This window comes from Accipiter gentilis, chromosome 17, assembly GCF_929443795.1.
Source record: "Accipiter gentilis chromosome 17, bAccGen1.1, whole genome shotgun sequence".
NCBI classification, from domain to species: Eukaryota; Metazoa; Chordata; class Aves; order Accipitriformes; family Accipitridae; genus Astur; species Astur gentilis.
Window position 1 is genome coordinate 29,663,866 of NC_064896.1, and position 25,046 is coordinate 29,688,911.

The 25,046-nt window shown below is 44.0% G+C and overlaps 1 protein-coding gene across 6 annotated transcripts in view; it reads right to left on the reverse strand.

Annotated features, from left to right (window-relative positions):
• The window catches only part of PLCB2 (phospholipase C beta 2), a 63,554-nt gene that overhangs the window by 8,709 nt on the left and 29,799 nt on the right, over nucleotides 1-25,046 (reverse strand). For 3 of the 6 annotated variants that reach the window (XM_049821029.1, XM_049821028.1, XM_049821027.1), the window contains exons 5-28: nucleotides 24,581-24,660; nucleotides 23,898-23,951; nucleotides 21,233-21,308; nucleotides 20,532-20,632; nucleotides 19,665-19,831; nucleotides 19,320-19,466; nucleotides 18,834-18,991; nucleotides 15,787-15,869; nucleotides 15,304-15,388; nucleotides 13,782-13,947; nucleotides 12,823-12,920; nucleotides 11,999-12,095; nucleotides 11,002-11,086; nucleotides 10,442-10,566; nucleotides 9,232-9,386; nucleotides 8,626-8,790; nucleotides 7,419-7,518; nucleotides 7,042-7,146; nucleotides 5,955-6,040; nucleotides 5,761-5,857; nucleotides 4,025-4,078; nucleotides 2,277-2,487; nucleotides 1,895-2,063; nucleotides 58-134 (exon numbers count right to left, since the gene is read on the reverse strand). In XM_049821029.1, the coding sequence (XP_049676986.1) occupies nucleotides 58-134; nucleotides 1,895-2,063; nucleotides 2,277-2,487; nucleotides 4,025-4,078; nucleotides 5,761-5,857; nucleotides 5,955-6,040; nucleotides 7,042-7,146; nucleotides 7,419-7,518; nucleotides 8,626-8,790; nucleotides 9,232-9,386; nucleotides 10,442-10,566; nucleotides 11,002-11,086; nucleotides 11,999-12,095; nucleotides 12,823-12,920; nucleotides 13,782-13,947; nucleotides 15,304-15,388; nucleotides 15,787-15,869; nucleotides 18,834-18,991; nucleotides 19,320-19,466; nucleotides 19,665-19,831; nucleotides 20,532-20,632; nucleotides 21,233-21,308; nucleotides 23,898-23,951; nucleotides 24,581-24,660 (2,741 nt within the window). Of the gene's footprint in view, nucleotides 1-57; nucleotides 135-1,894; nucleotides 2,064-2,276; nucleotides 2,488-4,024; nucleotides 4,079-5,760; nucleotides 5,858-5,954; nucleotides 6,041-7,041; nucleotides 7,147-7,418; nucleotides 7,519-8,625; nucleotides 8,791-9,231; nucleotides 9,387-10,441; nucleotides 10,567-11,001; nucleotides 11,087-11,998; nucleotides 12,096-12,822; nucleotides 12,921-13,781; nucleotides 13,948-15,303; nucleotides 15,389-15,786; nucleotides 15,870-18,833; nucleotides 18,992-19,319; nucleotides 19,467-19,664; nucleotides 19,832-20,531; nucleotides 20,633-21,232; nucleotides 21,309-23,897; nucleotides 23,952-24,580; nucleotides 24,661-25,046 lie in introns of those variants that run through there. The other 3 variants (XM_049821030.1, XR_007508567.1, XM_049821031.1) reach the window with 3 other exon arrangements.

The window sequence follows — 25,046 nt, forward strand, 5'->3', positions numbered from 1 at the left end:
TGCTACCCCAGATAAGAGCTATGCATTATTACTTTGTTATTCAAATACTAAGTTTACCTTTCTGATGACTCCTTCAGTGCCTTCAGCTCAGCTGTCTGCTTCTCTCTGGCTAGCTCTATTATCTTGGTAACTTGCTGTTCAAGGGATGAAAACAAGATCAAAACCAAACAAACCAAGATGAGACACAGCACACCATCGGTATCTAATTACCATCAGATTCGGCTTTATCCCTCCCTGCACTGAATTCCAGGGGCCAGCTAATCCCTGAGGCTTTGTGCAAACCAGTGCACCACAACAGGGAGTTCAGATGTGCACACAGATTGCACCATGCTGGTGGACTGACTCCACCAAGGCTCCACAGGCTACTCTGTGAGCCATATCGCACACCTCCAGGTTATCTTTACAGACAGCTTCCTATCCCTCGGTGCAGGAGGCAGCACCAGATTCACTGTACTAGTGGGTAGGTGGGAAACAGCAGCAGAGCTTACCTTCTAAACAACAGAGGCTAGCAGCAAGGGGATGGGCCTTCCATCTTGTGGAAACAAAGTTCTGTGGAAACTCCTGGCAGGTAACTCTCAGTGCAGTCAGACCTGCCTGCACTGCTGTCTGCTGAGACACAGCCTGAGAGGAAAAACCCTGACTGCTGGGCTACGTGCTGTGCAGTGGGAACTCATTTTTTTATTTCCTTTTCGTAGCCGTGCTTGCTAAACCACACAGTCTTTGACAGTTGTGAGACAAGAATGTTTTAATTCCTTTGGCTTCTCTCTCTGATGATAAGTATGATTTCCAGGTAAGCTAGTTCTCAAGAGGCAGGTTTTTTATTCCCTTAGGGTTGGTATAGGCTAGACCAGCCAGTCTTCTAGACAGCTTGCAAGGTGCCTGTCAAGCCAAAGTGCACCAGGGAACCTAAGATTTAAGACATATGATGCAAACTCCTTTGGAAAATAATGATAGGAAAAGGCCTCCAAATCCTGGAATCATCCCTCTTTCATTGGAACAGATGGTGTATGCTGTATGCCATATTTATCATCACCAGCTCATGGACTGCACCTTGTCTCCAGGCATTACTGTGTCTCTTGCTGGTGTTCGCTTAAGGTGGGGTGTCTGAGGGTGTGGGAAGCACTGATGCACTTGCAGGGCTCACTGGTAACACCACACCTGGACACTTACTTTGACTTCTACTAAGTCAAACAGCAAAACACTTTCCAGATTTCAAGAGGAATGAGATCCAGCCCTGCCATCACCAGTAAGGGGTAGTCCTATGAGTACTGTCCCTCACAAGGCTTTCATTTTATTAGCACAGATGTGGCAATGGCAAGCACTGAATGTATTGGCGGGGCTCCTCTGTTCCCACACATCATCCGTCCTGGTTGAATGACAGCAGTGAGTGTGACTGCCCCTACAGCATGTCTGTAATGCTCTTGTGGTTGCCACTGGTGAACCTGCAGGGCTTTAGCATACCTGTGTGTCACCCTAGCCCTGACAGTACAGCATCAAGCAGGGAGCCTTGAGAAGCGTGGTACAGCCTCATGTACCCATGCTCCTAGAGAGCTGGCACCTGGCAGTGTATGAAGCCCGTAACTGCCACGTTAACCCCAAGCTAAGCTATCAGAAGAGTTTAAGCAGATGGAGCCTGATGTGCTCCAGGGCAGTGCTTCTCAATATTGCAGACCTATAAAAATATTTCTGCTGGATTTTTATAGCTTCTAACAAATAAGCTTCACTGTCTACATTCTCAATTATCTTGCATGGACCTGACAATTGCTCTGAGGGGTGTTTTCTGCTCTGCGGCCACATTTCCAAGTTCACAGTTTAGTGAAGAACTTGGTTTTTCAGGCTGTCCTTGCAGGGGCTCTCCTAGGCTACATTTTCTGTTGACACTTGCAGTCCTTACCTCTGTTGCATGCTGCTCTTTCTTTCTTCGAATCCCATCATGGTGTTCCTCTCCCAGGTGGATGAGGTCCATCTCCAGCCTCTCTCTCAGTTCCAAAATTCGGCTATCGATGCTTTCAGCCATTTCTACAGGATTTGCACATGTACCAACATCACCTGTTGTCAAACTCCTGCAGAACAGATACAGCAGCTGTGCTGCTTCTAGAGATGCCGATGATACAATTCTGACCTTCCTACCCACCCCTCAGTGGGAACACCCAACACTCTATAAACCCAGGGAGATGTGGATGCCTGCAGCATGCAATGTTTCCTTCAGAAAAGGGGAGTCTGTGGGGAGGTGACCCACAGGCCAGGCCCTGCTGGAGACGCTGTGCTGTATTTACCTCTTCTTCTGTGTCCTCCTAGTGTGCATCATCCTTCTCTTGCATCCATAGCAGACAGGGTCTGAAAAGAGTACAGAATATTTCTGCAGCAGCTCCTCCCTCCGTTTACTTCCTTTCCGCTCCAACTCCCTCAGTTCCTTCTCCTGTTTCTTCAGCAGCTTCAGAAACAGCTTCATCTGCTGCAGTTCTACGAGGCTGGCCGTCTGAGGCTCTAAAATACAAAATAGAGGCTTTTCTCAACCTGCTGTGATGCCTTTTGGGGTCAGACAACTTTTTTTCAGCACTGCCTTCATTCAGTCTTTCGTCCCTCAGCCTTTCCTCCCTCTTTTCAGCATTACATACAGCACAGTTCACCATCTGGTGGATGTATGGCATGGGGAGGGCCAGAAGAATTGCTGCCCTTTGGTATTTTGGCCAGAGGAACACACTGGTGGTGATGTGCCAGTCTGTCTTATGCCTTGCACACTTTTCCACAATTCTAATTATCCAAAAGACAGAACAATTGTTAAGCTAGTCACCAGCTCTAATTATAAGGGAAAAGCTTTGTTACTTCATTACTGAATTTTGCAAAACTGAGTTACAATGACAGGTGCTTTCATCTCTTCCAGTTTTAATGCCTGGCATTTCTTCAGCTGTGAGGAATAAATGAAAGGGCTTTTGAGGCAGATGAAAATGAGAGGGGAAGGATGCCTGTGAACTGTTGGAGAACTTGTTATCTGGCAGCAGCAAGTCAGTTAGATGTGGTTATCTGTGGCAGAAAGGCCACAGGGAGTTATCTTCTCAGGGGAAGTAACTTTTTTTTTTTGGCTTGGAATGTGTAAAAATTAACAGAACTTGTGGGTGTGTCTGCAACACAGTGCTGTGCTGTGCAGGGTCAGCTCCTTCTAAAAGGCTCATGTTGAGGAAACTGAAGCGTACAGCTTAAACCAAGTGTCTCTGTCAACACATCCAGACTCTGAAACCAGAGCCCACTATGCTTCCATACTATGTGATGCCTTTTACCAGAGTATATATTTAAAGTAATCATAGCTCTGTCCTGGGGAACATTTTTCTTTAGGAATAACTTTTAAAAACAAAACTTAATGTACATAACAGTTACTTGGCAACATATCCTGAGTGCAATAGGTTTACGCTTGTGCCTTCAGTTCAGTTTTGTGGCATAATTAGGCACACTGGTTACTAGTGTTTTGTGTTGATTTGTATCACACTGCATTAAGACACAGAAAAGCAGGTGAACAATACATTATTACAGAGCATGCAAGTGTGCTGGAGTCTCCCTGTGGCCACTTTACCTCTGGTTTAGTCAGGGTAAAGGCCTGAGCAGAACTCAGGTGACGGCTCCAGGCTCCTACCTTGCTATAAAGCTGACTGGCTGCAGTGTTGCTGCAGCCAGTGGCCTCAGAGGGCTAAAGCTGGAGCAGTCCAAAGCTCTCCTGACCTATCTGCAGGTGACAGTGGCCCAGCTTGTCTTGAGACCTGCTGTGAGTTCAATCCCAGCCTGAGAGCTTGCCACACAACATGGCAGTTGCCAAAATGGGCAAATGGTGCCACACAGGCAGGGAAGCGGGTCCCTGAGCCCAAAGATTCACGTGGTTTGTCTTCAGTGCTGGCTACAACAGGCAGGGTTGGGCCAGGTCTTTTTTAATTTGCATAACAGGCTTCATCTCTATCCCAGTCAGAAATTGGGCAGAGGGAATGCAAGATGACTGACAGGGCCTTAGCCCGCGTGAAAACACAAGAGGAATTACCTGCAATCTGCATCATTTCTATCACATTTTCGTCCTTGGCAAATGCCGCTGCTCCTGAAATCACAAAAAAGGTTCCTGTTTATATTCTATCTTGGATCTCCAGGTTGAAAAAGGACAGTGGTGAGCTCATAAAGAACATGGGCCACATGAAGGTTGTTGGTGTGAATACAAAGGAATTAATGAAGCTGCTGAGACGCTTAAGTGCTTGGGAACTTTGTTAGCAGGCACATCAGAACAGGAACAGAATTCTCTGCCTTGCCAGAGAAAAAGGGCATTTGCTTTTTATTAGCTGAATATTGCTAGTAATGATTTGGCACATGTAAACTTGTTTTGATTAGGTGAGAAGGATATTCTGGTCTGAAATTTGAGAAAACTGATTGTTTTGATACCAACATATTTGAAAGGACACTAATCACATTGATACAGTAAATATCAAAGAAATACTGATTAGTTGTCAATTACTATAAAACACAATAGAAGAGAATGAGGTAATCTAAGTGTACAGTAGGGGGACATGCTCTTACCTAACCTGAAACTGCTCTATCAATTAGTATGTATTAGAAGCATGTCTGAGGAACATTCCTTCTGGCACTTTCACCAATATTACACCTTTAATGTTTGTTGGCTACCTTGTAGGTGCCAGTATGCAAGGAACAAACAAGCTGTTAGGAAGATCTTTCTCTGCTAGACCTTCTTGAAACTTAGTAATAAATGCTGACTTTGTCTTTTGATTTCTATTAAAGCAAATCCATAACTTTTTTTCAACTTATCCGACTGGTCAGAGTTAGGTAGTTTTTGCCCTTGCTATGTTAATGGGTGCCCATTTAATCTAATGGTCAAAACACAGGACTGTGCTCTTATTCCCACTCTTGCAGAATGCCAGATATGGGATCTGTTCACTCTGAACTTGTAATGGATCTTACAAAAGGTTTGGTGTTCATCTGAGCTCATGAATAAAATTACTAATCTTTAAAGCTCCCAAGTATTATACAACTAGACTCTGGTGCAGGCACAGTCTCACAAGATAGAGTTTTCAAGGGGCTCTAAACATACTTAAAGTGTCAGAAATCAACAGTAATCTACAGAAAGAGACCCTTGAAAAGAACAAAAAAGAGGTGAAGAGCAGCAAGGTATTATGGGACAAAACCAAGCCCGATCTTAAAACCTTTGTCTCAGAAATATCCAGAATTATCACATTTTTGTTCAAAATCAATATACAACCTCCAATTCCACACTTAAGATGAGAGGCTACATCTCTGCCAGGGGCCCCGCTTCTTCCTTGGACAGTGGTTCCCTCTTAATGCAGTTATCTCCCAGGGAACTCTGTGCTGAAGCTGGAAAACTGAGGTCCTCTATTGGAATCCTCAGCATATGTACAAGATAGCACAGGAGACAGCAGTACTACCCCAATACGTTAGCCCTGCCTTGGAGGGGAAAGACTATATTCATGCCAGTTGGGCCTTCAGCTTGTTTCCTGGTATTCTCAGTAGATACCTGAGATTATTCTTCTGTTGTGGAGTAAAAGCAGTATGCATGTCACACACACTCCAGCCCAAGAGTCAGGGGATAACTACAACTTTTGCCATTAATGATAAGCACCAGAATTTAAGGTGGTGACTTGGCCTGAGAGGTTCTGACCCCATTACCAAGGTTCTTCACCCTCCAGTGCTGTCTCTTCCCAGCCTTTTGAGTATACAGGCTTTCCCTTCTACTTTTAGCTCACCCCACAGCTTTACCTGCAGGCCCATTAGAAAGAGGAGTGCTGAATTTCCCAGTGGAGTCTGGTATCCCATTAGTTTCAGCAGATGGGAAGTTCCTCTGTGTGCCAAGCCTCTAAAACAAAGATCAGAAGTAAATCAAATCTCAATTATTTTAGGCTGAATCCATGCAACATGTTTTAGAGACAATGACAGAACTTGGAAAAACTTACCTCCACCGAGCCATCTTTTAGCTGAACTGATCTTTTGTCTTGCAGACTGAAGAACTTAATGGGGTTGGAGAGAGCAATAGTCAGATCTAGAAATGAAAAGGAGGTCTTTGCTTGGATTATCAAATAACTCATTGTACTCTGATTTTCTTTGCCTTGTGGTTTCGTTTCTGGCCTAGGACAGGAAATTGTGGAGAAGGGGTATTTTATACTCTCTACTTGTAAAAAGCTTCTCCCTGACAGCACAAAGGGAGGGGACCCTCTTCACCTCAGTCCCATTCTGAGGCAATGGCTCACCATTGATGTTTCGGGCAGCTCTATGAAGCTGAAAAGAGCATACTGCTCCCAAAATCCAAAGCCAGGTTAAGACTTTCCAAACCTGCACACAGCTCCCTGCTCCAATTCAAGTCCAATGCTGTATAAACCTGGTCTTTTTTACAAATATGTGTTAAAACCATCAATTTCACAGGATTTACCCCATGAATAAGGTTCATTTGTATGAACACAGGGGAAGAGACAGTAAACATGAGAAGTATTCACAAGAACTTCTGTGGCTGATGCTGTTACATTCTGCATGGTTTTGTTGATGATTGTTAAAAAGTTTTGCTGTTACTACCTCCAGTGGGGTTTCTTTCCTGATTCATCTCTCTCGCTGTTCGACCATCCCCTTTTTAAAGGAAGATCACTGTATCTCAGTACCAGCAAGAACCTCCCTCTCTTCAAACAGGGGAGAGCACTCCTGTGCTCCCTAAAACCCTATTCTTGTCAGTCCCTGACAGTTACCACCTCTGCACTCTAGGAAACCTCTCCCTGCCACTGAATAAAGGTAGTAAAGACACCAACCCATTCCAAACAAAAGAGACAGTTCTCAGCCCGTACTGGGAACCAGTCACAGTGCAAGCGTCCACTCTCTTCTGATGAAAGCAAGGGTGTGACAGGATGCTGGCATGCACTCAGGTCCCACCCTGACAAGGAATTAAGGGTGCAGCAGCAAAGCACCAGGCTGGAAAATGCTTCTGGATCACAGTCTGGACAAAGCCAGAGCACCCACACACACACCCCTCCCCGCGCATTCTAACACATACTTTACCTGCCCAAGCATCAGGAACATAGTCCTTTATTTCCAGGAACACAAATAGAGAAGGCATGGTGAGTGGCATGTTACTTTCACTGCGGAGACAAACATGGTGATAGCCTGAAAACAGAAAGCAGAAGAGGTAAGCTGACAGAATCTCTGTCCCTTCTTGTCTGTGTGCTCCAACAGCAAAATAGTCTCTCTTTACAGAAGGGCATGGTGAATATATTATGGAATTAAGCCAAGGCTATAATAGGATGAATTTGAAGGCTCCACTGCCTATAGGAATGGATATTAAGTAGCAAAACACACAGATGTTCATATCTCCTTTACAGCTTCCAATGGATAGGTCTCAAGGGCACAAAAGCTGAAGGAATTTCCACAATATTTACCTGAGTGCACTGCAATAACAGGAATGACACGATGACCAATGAACTTCCCTCCTTCCTCCCAAGCCACAATTTTGAGAGACGCCAACTCAGGCATCATGATCTAAGGAAAAAACAGAGTAAGGCACCAATGTCCTCACCTCTAACTCCTGACAGCGTACTAGCTTCACTAGTAGAACTTTACTGTCTCCACCTTCCAACAAAACAATGCTATCTCTCCAAGGAAGTCACTGCCTATTTCTGCATCTTGTAATTTAAGGCTACAGTTTATCATGGACATAACTGAATTCACAGAAACTCCACAAAACACAGGCTTTTCAGAGGAGGGACTGCAGAGGATCACACGAGGGCAGTTCACCTAAAGAAAAAATGGGCCAACAAACCCTCCAAACCACAGCTTCCATGAAGCAATTCACCAGAGAAGGGAATGAACTTGGAAGGATAATTTAGCAAGCATGCTAACTTTGCCATAAGGGCTCTTGCCTCCCTCTTCCCACATTTTTTTCTGCCATAAAATGAACTAAAAATTATTCTGCCAGAACTGAAGCCTAAAAAGTGCTTTCTGAAATGAGGATAATATTTATCTACCGCATCCCAAGTAGGCTGAAAATATCTGCTATTTCACAGTGTGCTTGACAGAGATGAATTGTGTAACATGTCTTTTGCCTTTGTAACTTACTGCAGAAAGGCCAAACATTACTATCATCTTTGACTTAACCTCCATGTACCCTGTAGCTGGATTAGTGACCACTGAATTCTTGTGAACAAACAGGGCAGCTTTCCATATTCTGGCACAACTGAAAACCTCCGACTGGTCCCTTTACTTCTCCAGTTTGTCTGTTTCTCATTTACAGTTTAACCACAGACATTCAGTTCCTTTCTGCTTCCTGGTGCTTGAAGTTTTCAAAGCTGATTAGTCAATTCAGTCTGAAGTGCATCACAAATGGAAGACTTTTGATGCCCGTTATTTCCAGAAATGTTCCCAGCTATCCCTTTTCTGTTCAGGGAAATACTGATGGAGAGTTATTTTGGATATTGTTGTTTGGATATTATCTGAGAGCGCAACGCGTAACACCTTGTGTGTCTAAAGCTGTGACTGAGATCTCCAGAAGGGAGTCACTTCTGTTGTCACTGACCTCTCAAGAGGCAGTGCTTGGGGCCAACAGGATCTTTAAGGAGCTCTGTCTAAATTACTATCAAATGTTATTACCTTTTCAAAAACAAAAGCCTCCTCTTTCCACACAGGGTTAATGGAATTAGCAGTGGAGGTCAGTTTGGTTCTGTATTTGCGTTTTGTGTCCCTTGGCAACCCAAACAGCTCTACTTCCACATATGTCTTCACACTGCGGTCTGAGAGGAACTGACCAGAGAGTATCTATGAACAAGCAGAAAACGTAATTAGCAACTGCTGAAAAGAATAAAACAGAAGAACCCACCCATACCTTCACCCCAAGTCACTCGCCTGCCGCAAAACATCTTTTCTGCTGCAGCTTCCAATCCACAATAGGCTTTTCTTTTACCTCCACCCATGTTTCTTGCTTCAGCACTTCTCCAAACTCCTCCCTCCCCATCATCACAGCCTTGGCTTCTTCTGTGTGGCAGATGCTAATTTTCCATTTTCATGCGATTATGATTAATTTAAAATAGTGAAAAGACTGGGAGTTGCCATGGTAACACTCTCCCACAGGACTCTCTGGGTTCATTTGCCACTAAGAACTCTACTGGGTAATAAATAGCATGGATGTGGATGCCAGTTATATATGTGGTGCCAGGAACTGGCTGTCAGGGGAGGAACAGCACCATGGTTTGTACTTGCCGTGACAGACAGGGTACTCGCCACCACCACGTCCATGCGGTCCACAGAGAAGGGGTCAAACTGCTTGTCTGGACGCCGCATGAATTCATGCTTGAGCAGATAGCCACACTGGCCGTTGAACTCAAACAGAGCCATGTTCTGCTGCATAGGGACATCTGAGATACAGAGGAACACAGTGAGAAAAATTTCTGTTGGGCCTCATCAGGTGGCTTGCATGCTATGAGTGAGCTGAAAGATGCTGTACTTTTACAGCCCCTGCTAGCCAAAGGCTCACAAAGCCATTTCAGAAACTCATCAAGCCTCTCAGCACCCTACAGGGAAAAATATTACAGCAGCTGTTGTAAGAAAGGTAAGTGGTTTGCTTATGATTGCACCGTAAGTCATGGGTAGAACTAAATTAAAACCTACTGTAAGAAGTACGCACTATTTCTGGTTGTGAAATAGTTGTCTGAACTCCTCTACTCCTTCCCCCTTTCATTTTGCGCCTCCTCTCAGTCCATCTTCTCCTCTGTTCTCTTGAGAACACTGTGGTCTCTGCAACTGTCTTCAGTGAGATATCCTCTTCATAACCAATCTCTCACCCTCTCCCTTTTAAAGTTGCTTCTTTTTCTCTCCTACTGATCCTACAGCTAGTTCTCCTACACTCTCTACACACAAAACACTCCTCTGAGGAAGGAAGAGGGGTAAAGAATAGCTTTCTCTGGAGGCTTTTCTTTCCTTCTCATGCTGGTTGTGCAGCAAGGAAAGGCCCTTCTTCCCTGTTCAGGTCAAAATACTGGAAATAATAGCACAGACAGGCCAGACCTGTAGCCAGATGGAGCTCTGCCTACTGCCTTGCAAAAGAGGAAGCAGCTCGGGAGAAGCAGGAGCTTCTGATGCATTCGGGCACATTATTTAGTCTGACATCATGTTACAGGACAGCCAGAGACAGTACCCAGACACTGGATGACAGCAAGTCCATGTATGTGTGCGTGCACAAGTGTGTAGGACTGGCATCCCAGACATTGTATGCTAGGTTTGTGCTGGGCCTAGAAAAGTGCTTTTGGTCTGTGGGAGATGGAGTCAAAGAGCACTACCACTTTGGGAGAAGGCACACAGAATAAATGCATTCAGGGAAACAGCAGCAGTAGGAAATAACAGCAAAGGAAAAGACAGTGAACGTGAGCACACAGTCTCACCTACTTAAGCTGGAGGACAATGTAACACTCACCCATGGTCTGGAAGTTCAGTGCCACCATCTGACAGCCGACATTCCAGAACATCTGGGGCATGTAATTAGAGGAGTCCATCCGGGTGCCTTTGGGGTAAATCCGGCTCATCTGTCGCTTGTTATATCTACAGTTGCTCTATTGGAAACAAGTCTGGAGCACTCCTTGTGTACCGTGGGGCTAGCTCACATATTCAGATTATGAAATTTGTTGTTTAAGCTCTGTTACCAAAAGCTCAGAGCCTTCCAGATGAGAAGTAAGAGAGGCCCTGGCAACAACAGGGCCTATTCCCATACTCTTTCCACCTGAGGACAAGCATCTGGCAGCCTTGGAATTCACTACAGCAGGATGCATCCTGTCAAGAATCTCTCTTAATAGCTCCCAAGCCACCCTGGAAGATCCCATGTCTCTAGCACCTGCACAGTTTCTATCTCTGATGAAGAGTTTACCGGGTCCTGAAACCAGAAGCCACTTGGATATGCCTCAGCCTTACCCAAGCTTCAGATAAGCTCTCATACACCATACAACCAACTACGCTGGACAACGGTTGCCAAAAGGATACTCTACAAACTGTGTAGGGAACTTGGTTAGTAGATCGTAAGCCTTCAGCTCCGTGAAGGAAGAGATGACGTAACTCCGGTTCTTCTCTAGAAACAGGAGATAGGAAAGCATTTAGAAGAAAAGCATGCCCAGCCCCCATTCTGTGTGTGGGGACTAATGGACCCAAGAAGCACTTGGGCTGTTTACTCCCAATTTCTATCAGGTACTGTTTTCTATCAAGGCAATTTATCTTTCTCTGGTCCCTTGAAAAGGGACTGAAGAATAATACTCCATAAAAGGTGATTTATGTTTACCAGGGAGACAGTGGTTGTGCACTACAGGACAGGAACTTCATGGAGTACAGACAGGACTGGCTTGCAAAGTTTAAATGGCAATAATTTTGCCCATCTCTTCCTGGATTTCCATGACGTTTAGAGAGTAGCTCCTGCCTGGAGTCTGAGTTCCAAGTAAATCCAAATATTCAGAGTCTTGCACAAAGTTCGTTATTTTGTCAAGTTTCCCCTTCTTCACTCCCCTATTGTTGAATTTTTCTTTTCTTTGTTTCATCAAAGCAGCTCACTCAAAGCTAGACCCAAATGTGGGAACTGTTTAGAGGAACCTATTGTGTATAAAGAAATTGCCTGCATTTTCAGTGTTTCAGATGTTTCTCTGTCCAATCACCACAGTCACATACATTAGGAAAAGCTGGGCTCAACCCTGCCCTCAGAAGCAGCACAGCAAGCCCACAGAGATGTCACTGGCCTCTAGGCTGTTTCTTTTCATCTGCACTCATATAACTGGGAGCAGTATCTGACATATCTGTCTTGTCCTTACCAATTCCTTACTACAGGGAGGAGGGCAGAAGGGAAGTGTTAGTGACCATGTGCATGTTGTGGGAGAGAGAGAACACAACAGAAAATGGGTGAAAGCAAGTCAGGGAGAACAGCAGCATCTGAAAGCACTACTCTCCTGGTCGAATGGAAATGCTTGGGATTCTGAAAGGACGGAATTTGACTTACGGGCAGAGACTTCAAAGGAGTCAAATTTGATAGGCTGTATGTAATTAACTAGGCTGGACATTTCCTCGTATGCTGTCACTTCCAAACCAGCAGTGCCCTGAACAGAAAACAAAATCCAAAAGATGACAGATGAAGAGACCTTTCCTAGAGGTGAAACAAAACACACCTGGGCTTCACAGTCAAAGAACTCTGGTCACTGCCCTGACCAGAACACACCAGTTTCTTTGGCTTCCTGGTCCTACAGTTACATTGTGGGCAGCATAGTTGGGGGTGCAGAGTTTCGAAGTAGCTTGGCAAAAACTGAAACTGAGGCATATGGAGAGGTATTGGTATGTAAGAAGCCCAGGACCTCTTTAACCTCTCAAAGCATGGAGTCTAGGACAAACCAGGGATGTTGTTCTTCCTCCTCGCTAAGTGATACTAGGGAGATGGAAATTGGAAATGAATTTTTTTATTCAAGGGAATGCTGAAGTCCTCCTTCCCTCTTCAGCAGCAGCACTTCATGTTTTGGTAACAACTTTTATCACACTAAGGCTACTAAGCCTCTCCAAACACCCTGAAGACAAACAATTATCTCCAAATCACGCAGAATATCAGAGGCAGAGTCGGAAATAACTCTTCTGCCATATTCTCTATGCTTGCAACATAATTTCTCTTATTCAGTTTCTCCTCCAAAAGTCATGTTGCACAGAGGAAGGATTGGTCATAGCACAGTTCATTCCCCTTTGCATTTTGGGTTCATCTCTATTCAATACAGTGAGGCCCAGAGAAAACTGGAGGCCAAGTAAGAAACAGAAAAGGAACAGAAACAACAGTGACAGTACCTCATCTGACTGCATCTTTTTAATTTCCTCTTCATCCAGGTTTCCAAGAAGTACATCCTCTTCCTCTGGTTCCTCTTCAGCCACATCACCTGCCCAGACTAAGCACACACAGCCCACATCAGCAGTATGTGTCAGTAGCACACTGAGACAAGACATTGCAGATTGCTAGCAATTGAAAGATCTGCAAATCCTCACAACCAAGTCATGCAGGAACAGTAAGTGGAAGAATCATATAATTTTATTAGCCAAATCCAAATATGAACTAGCAAACTCTGTACTACCACACTCAAGAGACCAAATCATTCCTCCTGCAGGCTTCCCTCATACCCCAAGAGTGACAATCACAGTGCTGTTTTCCCCACCAAAGTCGCACACATTTGTGGGAATAAATGCCCATTTCTAGGTGCTCTATGGTGGCGCTCACCTTGTCCTCATATGACTTCATGCGCTCCTACCATGACAGGGACTGAAAATTCACTGTTCTATCATAGATTCCCCGAGCCCAAGAGTTGACAGCCTTGAGACTGGAGGAAGAGAGGAGAGTGGGGCTGAAGGTTCTATAAACCTTCAAGAACCTCAGAGTGAAGAACTAAGCCATGCTGGATTTGTGGTTATTAGAGAGCTACAAGCAGTAGAAAATTATCCACCCTTCCATAAAACCAATAGCCAGTGTGTATCAGTGAATTACCAACTCATGCAGCCATATGCCTCAGAGTAGGCAGAATTGACTGATGGGCAGGGCTTATGTTGATTGTCTCTTTTGTTTGGAATGAAGTCTTTGAAAATATTCTTAAGATTTAATTTATCTTCCAACCTTATGCTGCTTCTTGAGGTAACAGAATTAATGACTAGTAGTGGCTTGCCTCAAGCTAATTTGGGGTGATTTGGAAGGTCTCCAGTGGGCCAGGCTTGCTCATCTAGCTATACTAGTCCCATTTTCCCTCCAGATGTACCAGTACCTTCAGCATCCATAGGGGCTGGCTGCTCAATGATTTCTGGTTCCACATTCCTCCCTTTCTTCAGAGAGTTCTGCCTCTTCCCAGATATAGATTGGTTCTTTTTGTTCTTAATCAAGATTTTCCCTAAGAGATCCATAGGACTTGGCAGAGGAACTCCTGGCTTCAGCTGCAACAGATAAACTTCAGACTGAATTTTCATCACAAAGACAGAATTCAAACAGTCATCTCTCCTGTCCCTCCCAGTACCATTCCTCTGGTCATTTACTTGTGCATGGACACATCTCTCACCCACTGGATAATTTCTCCATCTGCTGCCATATCCCACTATATCTATGCAGATCTTTCCTAAGACTTCACCTTTGGTTTCAGACCAGGATTTTGCACCTCTCAGCCCTCTCATGTTCTACTGCCTGCACATGCCATGCTGTTCCCAGCCACCTATCCTGTACCACAGCTAAAAGAAAATAATAATTAAAAAATCTACATGGCCTGAAGGCATCCACACACCTCTGGCTTTCACATTCCACCTACTTCTCTCATTATCCCAGAGCCTCAGACCTAGATCAGCACTCCGGCCATATTCAAACACTCTGCCCGCAGCAGATTTGAAAAAAACATCCCAGAGTAGGTGGCTCAAGACAAGGATGTGTGACTCAGACTGTGCTTCTAGCCCTACACTCCCTGTACAGATAGCATCAGGCCTATTATCAATTTAGCTAATAGCCTGAACTGTTTCTCCCAATACACACCCTGTTTCTCCCTATTGGCTGGACAAGGACATGGGTCTGGACAGTGGGCAACTGCTGATTTGCTCACTGTTACTTTTCAGCTCTTCTTTTGATCTCAGTGCTTTAAAATAAATGCTGGGGCTACATGTCTCAGCTCCCCGCTCCACTACATATCCCAAGGAACTGCCTCATGCTTTGTTGCAGAACAGAGGCACTGCCCATTATTTGTAAATGAGTGTCCATTTGCAAGGAAGCTGAAGTAGCAATGTGCATGGGGATCACCAAGGATGTCACTGCATCCACAAAAATACATGCTTGTACAAGTAAGCTGATGACTAGGGTCAAACAGATTGGGAGCTTTACTCAGCTGTTCTGAGCACAAAGCTATGCAAGTCACTGACTTGTCCATCTATGCCTGGAAGGGAGTATTTCCAGGTTGGAAGCAGGAATTGAGAAGCATTGGTAGGAAAGTCCTGAAATGCTACTAAGCCCTTGTTCCTGTTTCTTTCCAAAGCAAGTGCTGGCAGAGAGATTTGAAACAGTACCATGTACAAAAATACACTGACACATCTTGGTACAACTGGTACAACTTGGCTACCTAGAGCTCAAGTTTCCAAAGTCACTCAAGTCACAGAGCATTAAATAAGAGCAGAGTCAGGCAAGTGCATAGGAAAACCTCTGCAACTGAGAGGTCTTCCATCCACTTACGATGGTCACACCTATGACCCAGGCTTATTTGTCCATGGCATCATGAAAGACCTCTCCACTAGCCTCCTTCCCCAACTCCCACTTACTGGGTATTTTTCCAGCGGCTCTGTCAGCAGCATATCTCCAAATATGGTTCGGCAGTACTCAGCCATCTTCGCCTGCTGCTTGGGCCTAATCAACAAAGAGATTAAGCAGGAGTGAACAGGAAAACAGATGCCCAAATCCAGAGCTTGGCATGAACAACCACCTCAAGATCTATGTACTCTACACAGAAAACCATCTCTTGCCTTCACTCAGACAGCTATGCAGATCCTGAAGTTCCTTCCCAGGCCAACTGCCATTTGTTCATACTCTGCCATCCCAAGCTAAAAGGCTGCACAGCTGTTGTCAGTCTCACTCTACAGCTTATAGGTCATTTTTCAGCTCTGATCCACCTCCGGTTGCTTCAGAAATCTCAATCAATGTTTCATCTCAGCACAGGCACTCACTTAAAACCCAGCAGCCCTTGCTTGCATACTTTCTGCTCTGGACAGCAGAGAACACAATTCTTCCAATCACTAGATACTCACGAGTCCACATGGTTCTCAAAGGACAGGATGACAGGGTAGAGAGATGTTTTAAAAGCACTTTCTGCAATGGCCTCAATGGCATCCTAAATGAGAGGCAATGGTCAGAGAAAAGATCAGCACTCATTAATAACAGAGACATGCAGCTGACCTCCTGCTGAATGGATTCCAAACTGATCATTGTCAGGAGCTTCTTTTTAAAGTAACTAAACTTCTCCCAGTAAGAAGGTGAGAAGTGTCATCTTTTTCATACCTGCCTGTGTTACTGATTTAGGGGAAATGTTACTGATTTATTATTGATTTGTTATTATTAGAATTAATCATATTTAATTTTAATAGGAATATAGAATTATATATTTTTATGGCATTTCATATATTTAACCAACAACCAACAGCTGCTGTGAAATCCTCTGTATAACCCTGTACCAAGGCCGGAGGAATTGGCCAAAATCATTTAGTAGGAACATTTAGGATTTAGATAACAAGTAATAAAATATATATATTTTAGTTAAACAAGTTTGAGATTTAAGGTGATTTTGAGTAGATTATAACAACAGTATAGTCATAAGAAATTTAGGAACATACAAGATGTGTTGTGCACCATAATAAAAGAATAAGTATTGTTTAAAATTAGTTAACCATAGAAACTTTGACTGATTTGTTAGCTTTGTAGTGTTTTGTTTTAGGAGACCGAGAGAGAGATCGTTATGGACCTTAGTTCTGTTACATGAAACCCCACTTTGGTCAACATTACAGGTAGTGGAACCAGGTGAAATCAGCCAATGAGTGTCTTAGTATAAGAATATTAATAAAGTGACGTGATTGAGGACCAATCATTGAAAAGGTTAAATTTGGGAATTAACATTGAATGTATTTTATGTAATCAAATATATGATGGCGAAAGTTGTACTGCGCAGAATCACCTAAGAGGTCAACTATCGGACAAAGTGAGGAAGACTGTGGAAGACCACCAGAGGGCTATAGAAGACCACCAGAGACCTTCAATGCGCATGCGTAAAGGACATTAACATATGCTAATAACTTCCCAGAAATTTAATGAATATGTATAACATTTTTTGGAAATCTAATGAATATGAATGAATAAGTTTAATATAAGGGGTATGATTTTGGTGTTCGGTGTGCGTGGTTCGTGAGAGGACTCACCCGCGCACCCGGCCGTCAATAAAGAAGTGTCTGCTTATCTACACTAAATTGGTGTTGATAAGTTCTTTATTCCGAGTTTTTCGGCAACACCTGGATTTCCAGCTCCAGAGGATACAACACGCAGCTAAACTCAATAGCTTGCATAAAAAATGAAGCTGAAGATGTAAGAATATGCCTTTTTTGTTGTTGTTACATAGTTCAGTGTATACATAAACAAATGTGAAGCAGAAAGGCAAGCCACTGCCCCATGAACTTTGAATTGGTAGAGAAAGGTGTATGCAGCACCAGATTGAACTGCTTCAAATGCTATTTTATACTTACCTCCGAACCTGTCCAATTTTTTATCATTTCACCTGCTTATAAAATCCTTCTGTCTAGCAGCAAACTGGAACATTCAGTAACCAGCAGGGCTGACATTTCAAATGCAAATACCATGGAAACGTTCTCAGCATTAATGATGTAAGAAAAAATAATCATGTTTTCCCCAAGCCCCTGTTAAACTGCGACAAACTTTCCACTATTTTCTTTAATGGTGCTGCTAATTGACATGGTAAAGAAGAGTCATTTGCTCCTTTGCAATTACAATCCCCTATTCCCCCCAAAATCCTGGTTCAGCCATGATCTTAGTACTGAGGGAGGCTGCCACAGCTGCTCCTGCATGTACCACTTGGACTTTCTATCACAGAAACCCACAAGGTTCAGAGGAGTAGAAGCTACAGAAAAAGCTACTAAAAGGCCACAGGTAATGGTAGAAAAGGGAGAGAAATGTGGAGGCAAAGATCTATGTATTATGTAAAACTAAAACCTGGGCACATGCTGCGTTAACAGGTTGTAATTTCCTTCAGGTAGTCACATGCTTTAACAGAACTCTGCAATTACCACAGCTACAGCTGTCATTATTTCTCCTAACTGTAGTGAACTGCTGTGCAAAAACCAGCAGTGGTACTACAGGATTTGGGAAATTACTGACACTGAATATGACAATACCTCTGATCTTAAGGACTGGGGTTTTTTTTCCCCCCACATAAATATTTAAGTAATAGTGAAGTGTGGGAACTGGGGGGAAGATACGGAATAAGAATAAATAGCTTTAAAAAGAATCTAAAGTGCCTCTGCCTGTTGGTAGCAGCTGTGTAAAGGAATGCAGAAAAAAATAAGTGCAGTGCATTGATTTTTAACCTGCAAGCTGTTTCTAAGTTCTGTGGTTAAATGCCCTGTATTTCCAAGGGAGAAGTAGGCTTTGCACTGTGCTTCTGAACCCTGGGAGCTGAATCCTCAGGGAAGCCATCTGCCCAGCATGCTAGAGGGCAGTTGCTCCACTGAACACGTTCCACACACTCATGTAATTAGGAAGTAACTGAAACCTATATTCTTCCAAAGTGCCATCATGTGACGCTGTAAGCCACAGAAACCTGCTGTAGACTTCTAACTGAGAAGATAAACTCATTCTAACTGTTTGTTTTCTAAAACCCATTGTTTGTTTCTCTGACATGCATCCATCCATAAATCCACCACCCTCATGCAACTTTCTGTCCATACATCCATCTTGCTACACAGCCATATATGTGCAGGCATGTCTACTTAACCATCTCTCCATCACTTCTACACGACTGCCTGAGCTTTCCTCATTCATTCATCTTCATCTAGCTAACAACCTCTCTTCTAGGCCTCCCACTCCAAAAACATACACAAACTCCAACCTATTGTGTATTTGTTCATCTTTCATTCTGTCTTACACTTCATTCACTCGGCATCTTGCCATCAATCTTCTCTCAAATACTTTTGCCCTCAGCCCATCCATTTGACAGCTCCCTCAGCCAGCCTCCTCAAATAGAGATCAGTCTAAAAACAGAGGAAAGCATGTATGGAGAAAACTCTTTCCGTACCTTGAAGAGGATCTCAGTTGTCATGGTGAACCCATGAGTGATGATTGGCTCCTCATCTGGGGGACGGCCCTTCCAGCAATCCAGCTCCACGCAGCGGCAGCCAGCCAGCAGTGTCTGGCGATACATTTCAGGAGATGAGATCCCAGAAAACTGACCAGCTGGAGGACAGCAGAAGGAGAGAGGCTCAATGTTAGCTACTCATATGGGACAGTTTCTGCATAAACCAGAGCACAACAGAACTCTCTGCCAGGTGTATGAGCAGGTGTATGTGGCAGACTGACTGACAAGATGTTTTTGGCTACAGGGTGACATTTCTTCTTCTTACACAGCATTTAAGTGCTGAGCCCCTCAGAGTGCATTACAGCCCTCAGCCCTCCAAACTTCAGGGCAGATACATCTGCCCGACTGATTGTCAGTATCATTCATCCATCCGCTGTGATGGTACATATGCGTTGGAGCTGAGGCAGACTCTGGAACTGCCCATACCTGTTAAATATGTGTTGTGTGATGAATTGATGAAGTAGTGTGAGAGTGGCTGGGTCATGTCCTGGTACAGCTGCAATTTGTCCAGTGCTATCACATTGTTCTCAGGGCCACAGAGAAACCAGACCATCCCCTCTGGAGACAACTGCCCTACAAAGAAAGCAAAGCTGTTAACAGTACCGAAACCAAATGGTTCTGGCACCTCCTTGCCGGTGCTTTGCAACACAGGGACTTATGAGAATCAGGCTGACTGCTCCCCTGGGAAGGTCAGGGTAGCAGAAGGTGCAGGATGCTCTGCTATTTTCATACTATCTTTATAGCAAGACTTTTGGGCTGAACAAGACTCACCTCTCTGGATGTTAATCCCACTGGGCTCATACTTCTCTATCAGGCTCTGCACCTGCTCAGGTTTGGCTGGTGGGAAGAGGATGTCATTAAGGCGAGAGTCTCGCTGCTTTTTGTTGATAAACTTTGCCAAGTGCTCTTTGGTCATGTAGGGCTTTGCTTTTAAATGGCTAAGGTGAGAGAATTACAGAGGAGCAGAGGTAAGGCCTGTGTATTACCCAGAAAACCTTTTCACAAAAGAGAGATTGGTCCTTTCTCAGGATAACAATGGGTGTCCACCTGCCCGGGCCCACAGTTTTCTGTTTTGTCTACATTTCTTCCCATAAGTGCTGCTTCCCACTGTGGCCTTTCTTCTTCCTCACTAATTCAATACTGTGAAGAGGTTGTACTGAGGGGAGCACAAAGCCTATTTTGAGCCTCTGACTTGAACTCTAAAAGGACTTGAATTTCAGAGCACACCAAATTGCTTGCCCTATGAAATCAAGTACATTTAAGAACTCATAGATTTAGCTACTTGGAAAAAGAGTCACTGGCTGCTTGTGAGGATCTACGGTTCTCATACTGTCCATAGCCTTGTTTGGGGCTAGCCACAAGCAGTATCACATTACCATGATCTAGTGTTAAACTGGAATCAGCCCTCCTGATGGTGACAGTTAAGAGTCCTTGCAGCACAGTGAGGTCTCATCCTTTTTATTCATGCTGTGAGTGAAAGCGTTAAGTTCACTGGCACTGTTTTGTGACCTGGGTTCCTGCCCTTCTAAGGCTTGAGACCAGACAAACAACATAGTATAAAATCCCCTCGCCCCTCCTTTTTGCCTCTCTTTTGCCGCAAGAGATCAAGTTCTCTGCTGTGGCTTAAGGGAAACTTACTGTGAGGTAAATATCTCATCAATCTCAGGCCGTGGACACAGATTCATGAGGAAAGTTTTATACACTGTCTCAGGGAAGTCCTCTGGGTTGATGGCATCATTCTGAGAATGCAACAAAGACATGTCAGTATCACAAACTCATGATGGCTTTCACCTTTCCATTAACACCCACAGCCCAGAACTTGTTTGTGACAATGCAAGTAAGTGACTGGAACATCTGCCAAAGTATTTAGGAAAGAACAGATGGAGTGGAGAAGCACCATAATACCCTATTTTAGAATGGACAGTTATTTAAACTGTCCCTTGCTGCTCTTGTGTGATGGTATAAAGCTAAAGCTTGATGCAGCAGTAGGAGCTGTCAGAGCCTTGGATTGTACTCTGCAGGTTGGTAGGAGCACCAAGATTAACTGTCAGATCTGTTGCTTCAAAGAGCAGACAGTGACACAGGTGGAAGGGAACATGCTGCTTCTTGTGCCACAGACTGCAAGTGATGGAGTCGCAAGCATTACTGCAATACAAACAGTAAGAATTGATCCTAGCAGGCTTGCAGTTAAGGCATGACAACTAGTGGTAAGGAAAAGGTTTCACAGCCATGAAGAGCATCTGGGCTGATGATTTTTTTCATACCCAAGGGCAACACAGCCAGGGTAGGCAAATATTCTCAAACTAACAATACCTTTGGCTACCTAGCAAAACCCTTACCTTGCCCTTTGGAAGATGACAAGCGGTTAATGCTGCTTCGACCCTCTTCCTGTCTGCAGGAAACATCTGAAAAATACTGACCAGACAGGGGAAAAAAGAAATCACCACAACATAGCAGAAGTGAATTCAGAAAGCCTGGGTTTGGGTGCCTGGGAGCTGCAGCCAGAATGCAAGACACTCAAAATGCACAGCAAAGGAGACTGACAGGAAGACTGTAAACATGAACCAGAGAAAAAAAATGCAGTGTTTCTCCAAAGGAGTAACTGATGCACCAAGTCTTATATACCTACAGTGGATTTTTTGACTGCTGCCTTAATACAGAAGTTCTGTGTTTCTGCTATGGACTCTGTGAGAGCCCTGTCACTAAACTGCATCAGCTTACTCTCCAAATCCCTCTTCACTGTCCTCCCCCTGCCCCTCTTGGAGGTGCCCCCTGTGGTAGCAAGCCTCATACCACAATTCCTCAGGACACTTCCCTCCACAAGACGCTATCCCATGTGGTAGCTGGCATTAGCAAGGAATAACTTTGTAGTCTAGACAACATTCAAAAAAATCAAACAAACTTTATGCACATTTGCTGCTTTGATAAAAGGCAAAATTTTCTGGAATCAAAGGCTTTCCATGAATTCAAGGAACAAACTCATTACACAGGCAAGAAGCCAGTATACTACGTGATGGAAGCACAAGAGTCTGCTGCTGCAGAAACCAAAGCTCACCTCCAATTTAGAAAGCTGGGTACTGGTCTGCAGGGCAGAATTCACTTGGTCAAGCCTTTAGCATAAAGCAGCCTCTTTGCTGCACTATGGAATAGCAACAATAACTGAACTCTCCCTACTGTCAGAATATCCCAGTCAGCAGCAATGAGGTCTCCTCTGTGGATAAATTTAGATGTCAGCTCTATTAAGCTCCTGGCATCACAGCTGCTTACAGCCAAAAAGGGGAATAAAAAGTGCCAAGTGTGTTGACAGGTGGAAGAGCATTCAGTGGGAGCTGCAGCAGACTTATGCAAACTCAATGCATATTCGTTCCCAAGCTTCCCTTTGCAAGGCAAAAATTGCAGCACCCTTGTTATGATTCAAGAGGGAATTAAATGTCCAAAGAGAAAGGCAGATGCTCAGTGGAATTTTCAGAAGAATCAGACATGGAGTTTTGAAAGCCTTACATATACCTGCACCTGGAGATATTGAATATTTTTATAAATCTGGCTCTTAATTTGGACTATTTAATGGTCTAATGCTTTATACAATAAAGCATTTTTACCACACTGCAAGACAGACAGATGAGAGCATTGAAGAGAGGTACAGCCTGTACCAGATATTTTCTCTAGCTTATTTCAGAAGAATAAGCTGTTTTCTCTCTGCAGTAATGCTACCTTACCTGCATTTTAAAGATCAATTCAAAATACTCTTCCCTAGTGTGAGTTATTCATTAAAGACCAATACATTTTTAAAAGCCCTTTGATGAATACACTGGTTTCTGCTCGAATGAAATTCTGCTGGTTGGTGGTTTAGAAAACAAACAACAGAAAATGTTTATTGTAGAATACTGGTCAACCATCCAGGAGCCCATTTAGCAAGCATAGACAATCTAGAATCGTTATGCAATATAACACGCAGTAGGTAGCGTATTTATTAGAGGTGATTAGCACTTGCCTCTTGTGATGCTATAACACAGCATAAACCTACAAGCAGAGTGGTTCAAGATTTCCCAGTGAATACCCACAAATGCACTCTCTGCAGGTCCTTATACTTAAAACAAAAAGTAATTTATGCACCCAAAAGGGAATTCAACATGGCAGTGCAGCCTTTTGTCACTCATTCATGACTTGAATCAACAGGGAGGAGCCATAGGATCAGTCATGGAGTGATTTTACTAGGGAAGACACTGAGTGGCACAAAATCAATGCTAGATTTATGCTATGCAGTGCAGGGGGGAAGTAATAGGCTGGTCTTTGCTTCAGCAAAGTAGCCTTGGCTTATTCTAATGGCAGTACTAGTCTGATGCACAAAGCTAACCATGGGGAAAGTGAAGTGCAAGTCTCCACTGTTCCGTACTTGAACCAGCATTAACATTCGCCCAGACGTTTGCCCTCAAAGGCTGTTTCCCTCTCATGCACATCCAGAGTAAAGACAGGGCAGCGGAATTACACCAGTGGAGAACGATTGTACTGGTCACACGTGAAGAAAGGAGACAAGCAAAAGCAATGGACCCCTACTTCAGACTAGCCTGGGAGTCAAGCAAAAAGTTCTCCAAATACAGAACTCCTTATATGAAAGGTAAAATGAGTCCTATGCCTCAGCCACCTTTCAAATCAGGTTTGCAAAGCAATCTCTGATCAGAATTTTACTGAAGTTGCTTGGTTTTGTTGATTATTTCTTGGCAACAGCCAGGAAGTGAAATCCATGGCTGTTTAAGGCAATTTCTTGCTGTAGTTGAAGGCCACAAAAGGTCTCCTCTCCAGACCCAAATTATGTCCCAGGCCCTTCCCTGGGAGGCACCTAGATGCAACAGGAGTCCCTCCATGGCCTGAATCTGGAGGGAATGATCTCTACCTCTTAGGTGCAGAAAGAGCAGGCAGCTGAAGCCATTGGGCAATCATCCTCTTACAAGCTGCTCTGCCTTTAGTCTGACTTGAACACACAATAAAACAAATATCCATACTCACTTCCTGACAGGAATTTTCCCCTCTGCATTAAGCTGCATCTTCAGCTTCACCAGGCTGTGAAAAAACACAAGATTATGAAAATGCACTTGTACAATCTTAGAGGTCCTATTCAGTAAGGAGAAAGAAAAAATACGCAATTGGGAAAACTATCTAACAGGTAAATGAAAATCATACCAGTCCTACAGACCATCAGCTTAACCTCAGACAACCTGTTCCTGTTTCTTAGGAAGGACAAACCGGCAAATTATAAGAGCTTAGATATCAGAAATATTCCTCTGAAACACAAGATATGAGATAATGATAACTCCTATTATTTAGCGTTCCTCAGTGATCCCAGATTGCCAACCAAACAGTATGAGAGCGCAAAGAAACAGACGCAGCACTTTGTTCGGGCGAGTGCTGTGACTGTGGTGGGACACATTTGAGGCTCAGAATTTCAGTTTCTGTAATACCACATGTGTGTGTGACTGGCTTGAGCACTTCAGCGCCAGTCAGTTGTCATGCAAGATAATGGCTCAACTACCAACTCCGCTACCTGTGCCTTGGGGCTCCTGAGCTGACACAGGACTTGTTTTGGAGGCTGCCAAAGGACTTGGATGCTAAGAAGCCTTTTCTTTCTAGTACAGACAGAAAGGGCAGGACAAGAACGTTTCAGAGAACAATGTTTGTCAGAAATCACTTACATTTTCTCTAGGAAGGTGTACCGAGAAGCGTTGTATGTGAGGGGATTCCGAACAATGGCCATAATATCCTCAGCCCAGCTCTGGGAACAAACACACACAAAAGGCAGAGGCAGTTGGGCATTACGGAACTGCACCAAGAAGTACACAGCAACAAACATGAAAAGGGCATAGAACCATAGAATGATTTGGGTTGGAAGGGACCTTTAAAGATCATCTAGTTCCAACCCCCCTGCCACGGGCAGCGACATCTTTCACTAGACCAGGTTGCTCAAAGCCCCATTCAACCTGGCCTTGAACACTTCCAGGGATGGGGCATCCACAGCTTCTCTGGGCAACCTGTTCCTGTGCCTCACCACCCCCATAGTAAAAAAATTCTTCCTTATATCCACTCTAAATCTGTCCTTTCTCAGTTTAATACCACTACCCCTTGTCCTGTCACTACAGGCCTTGGTAAAAAGGCCTGTCA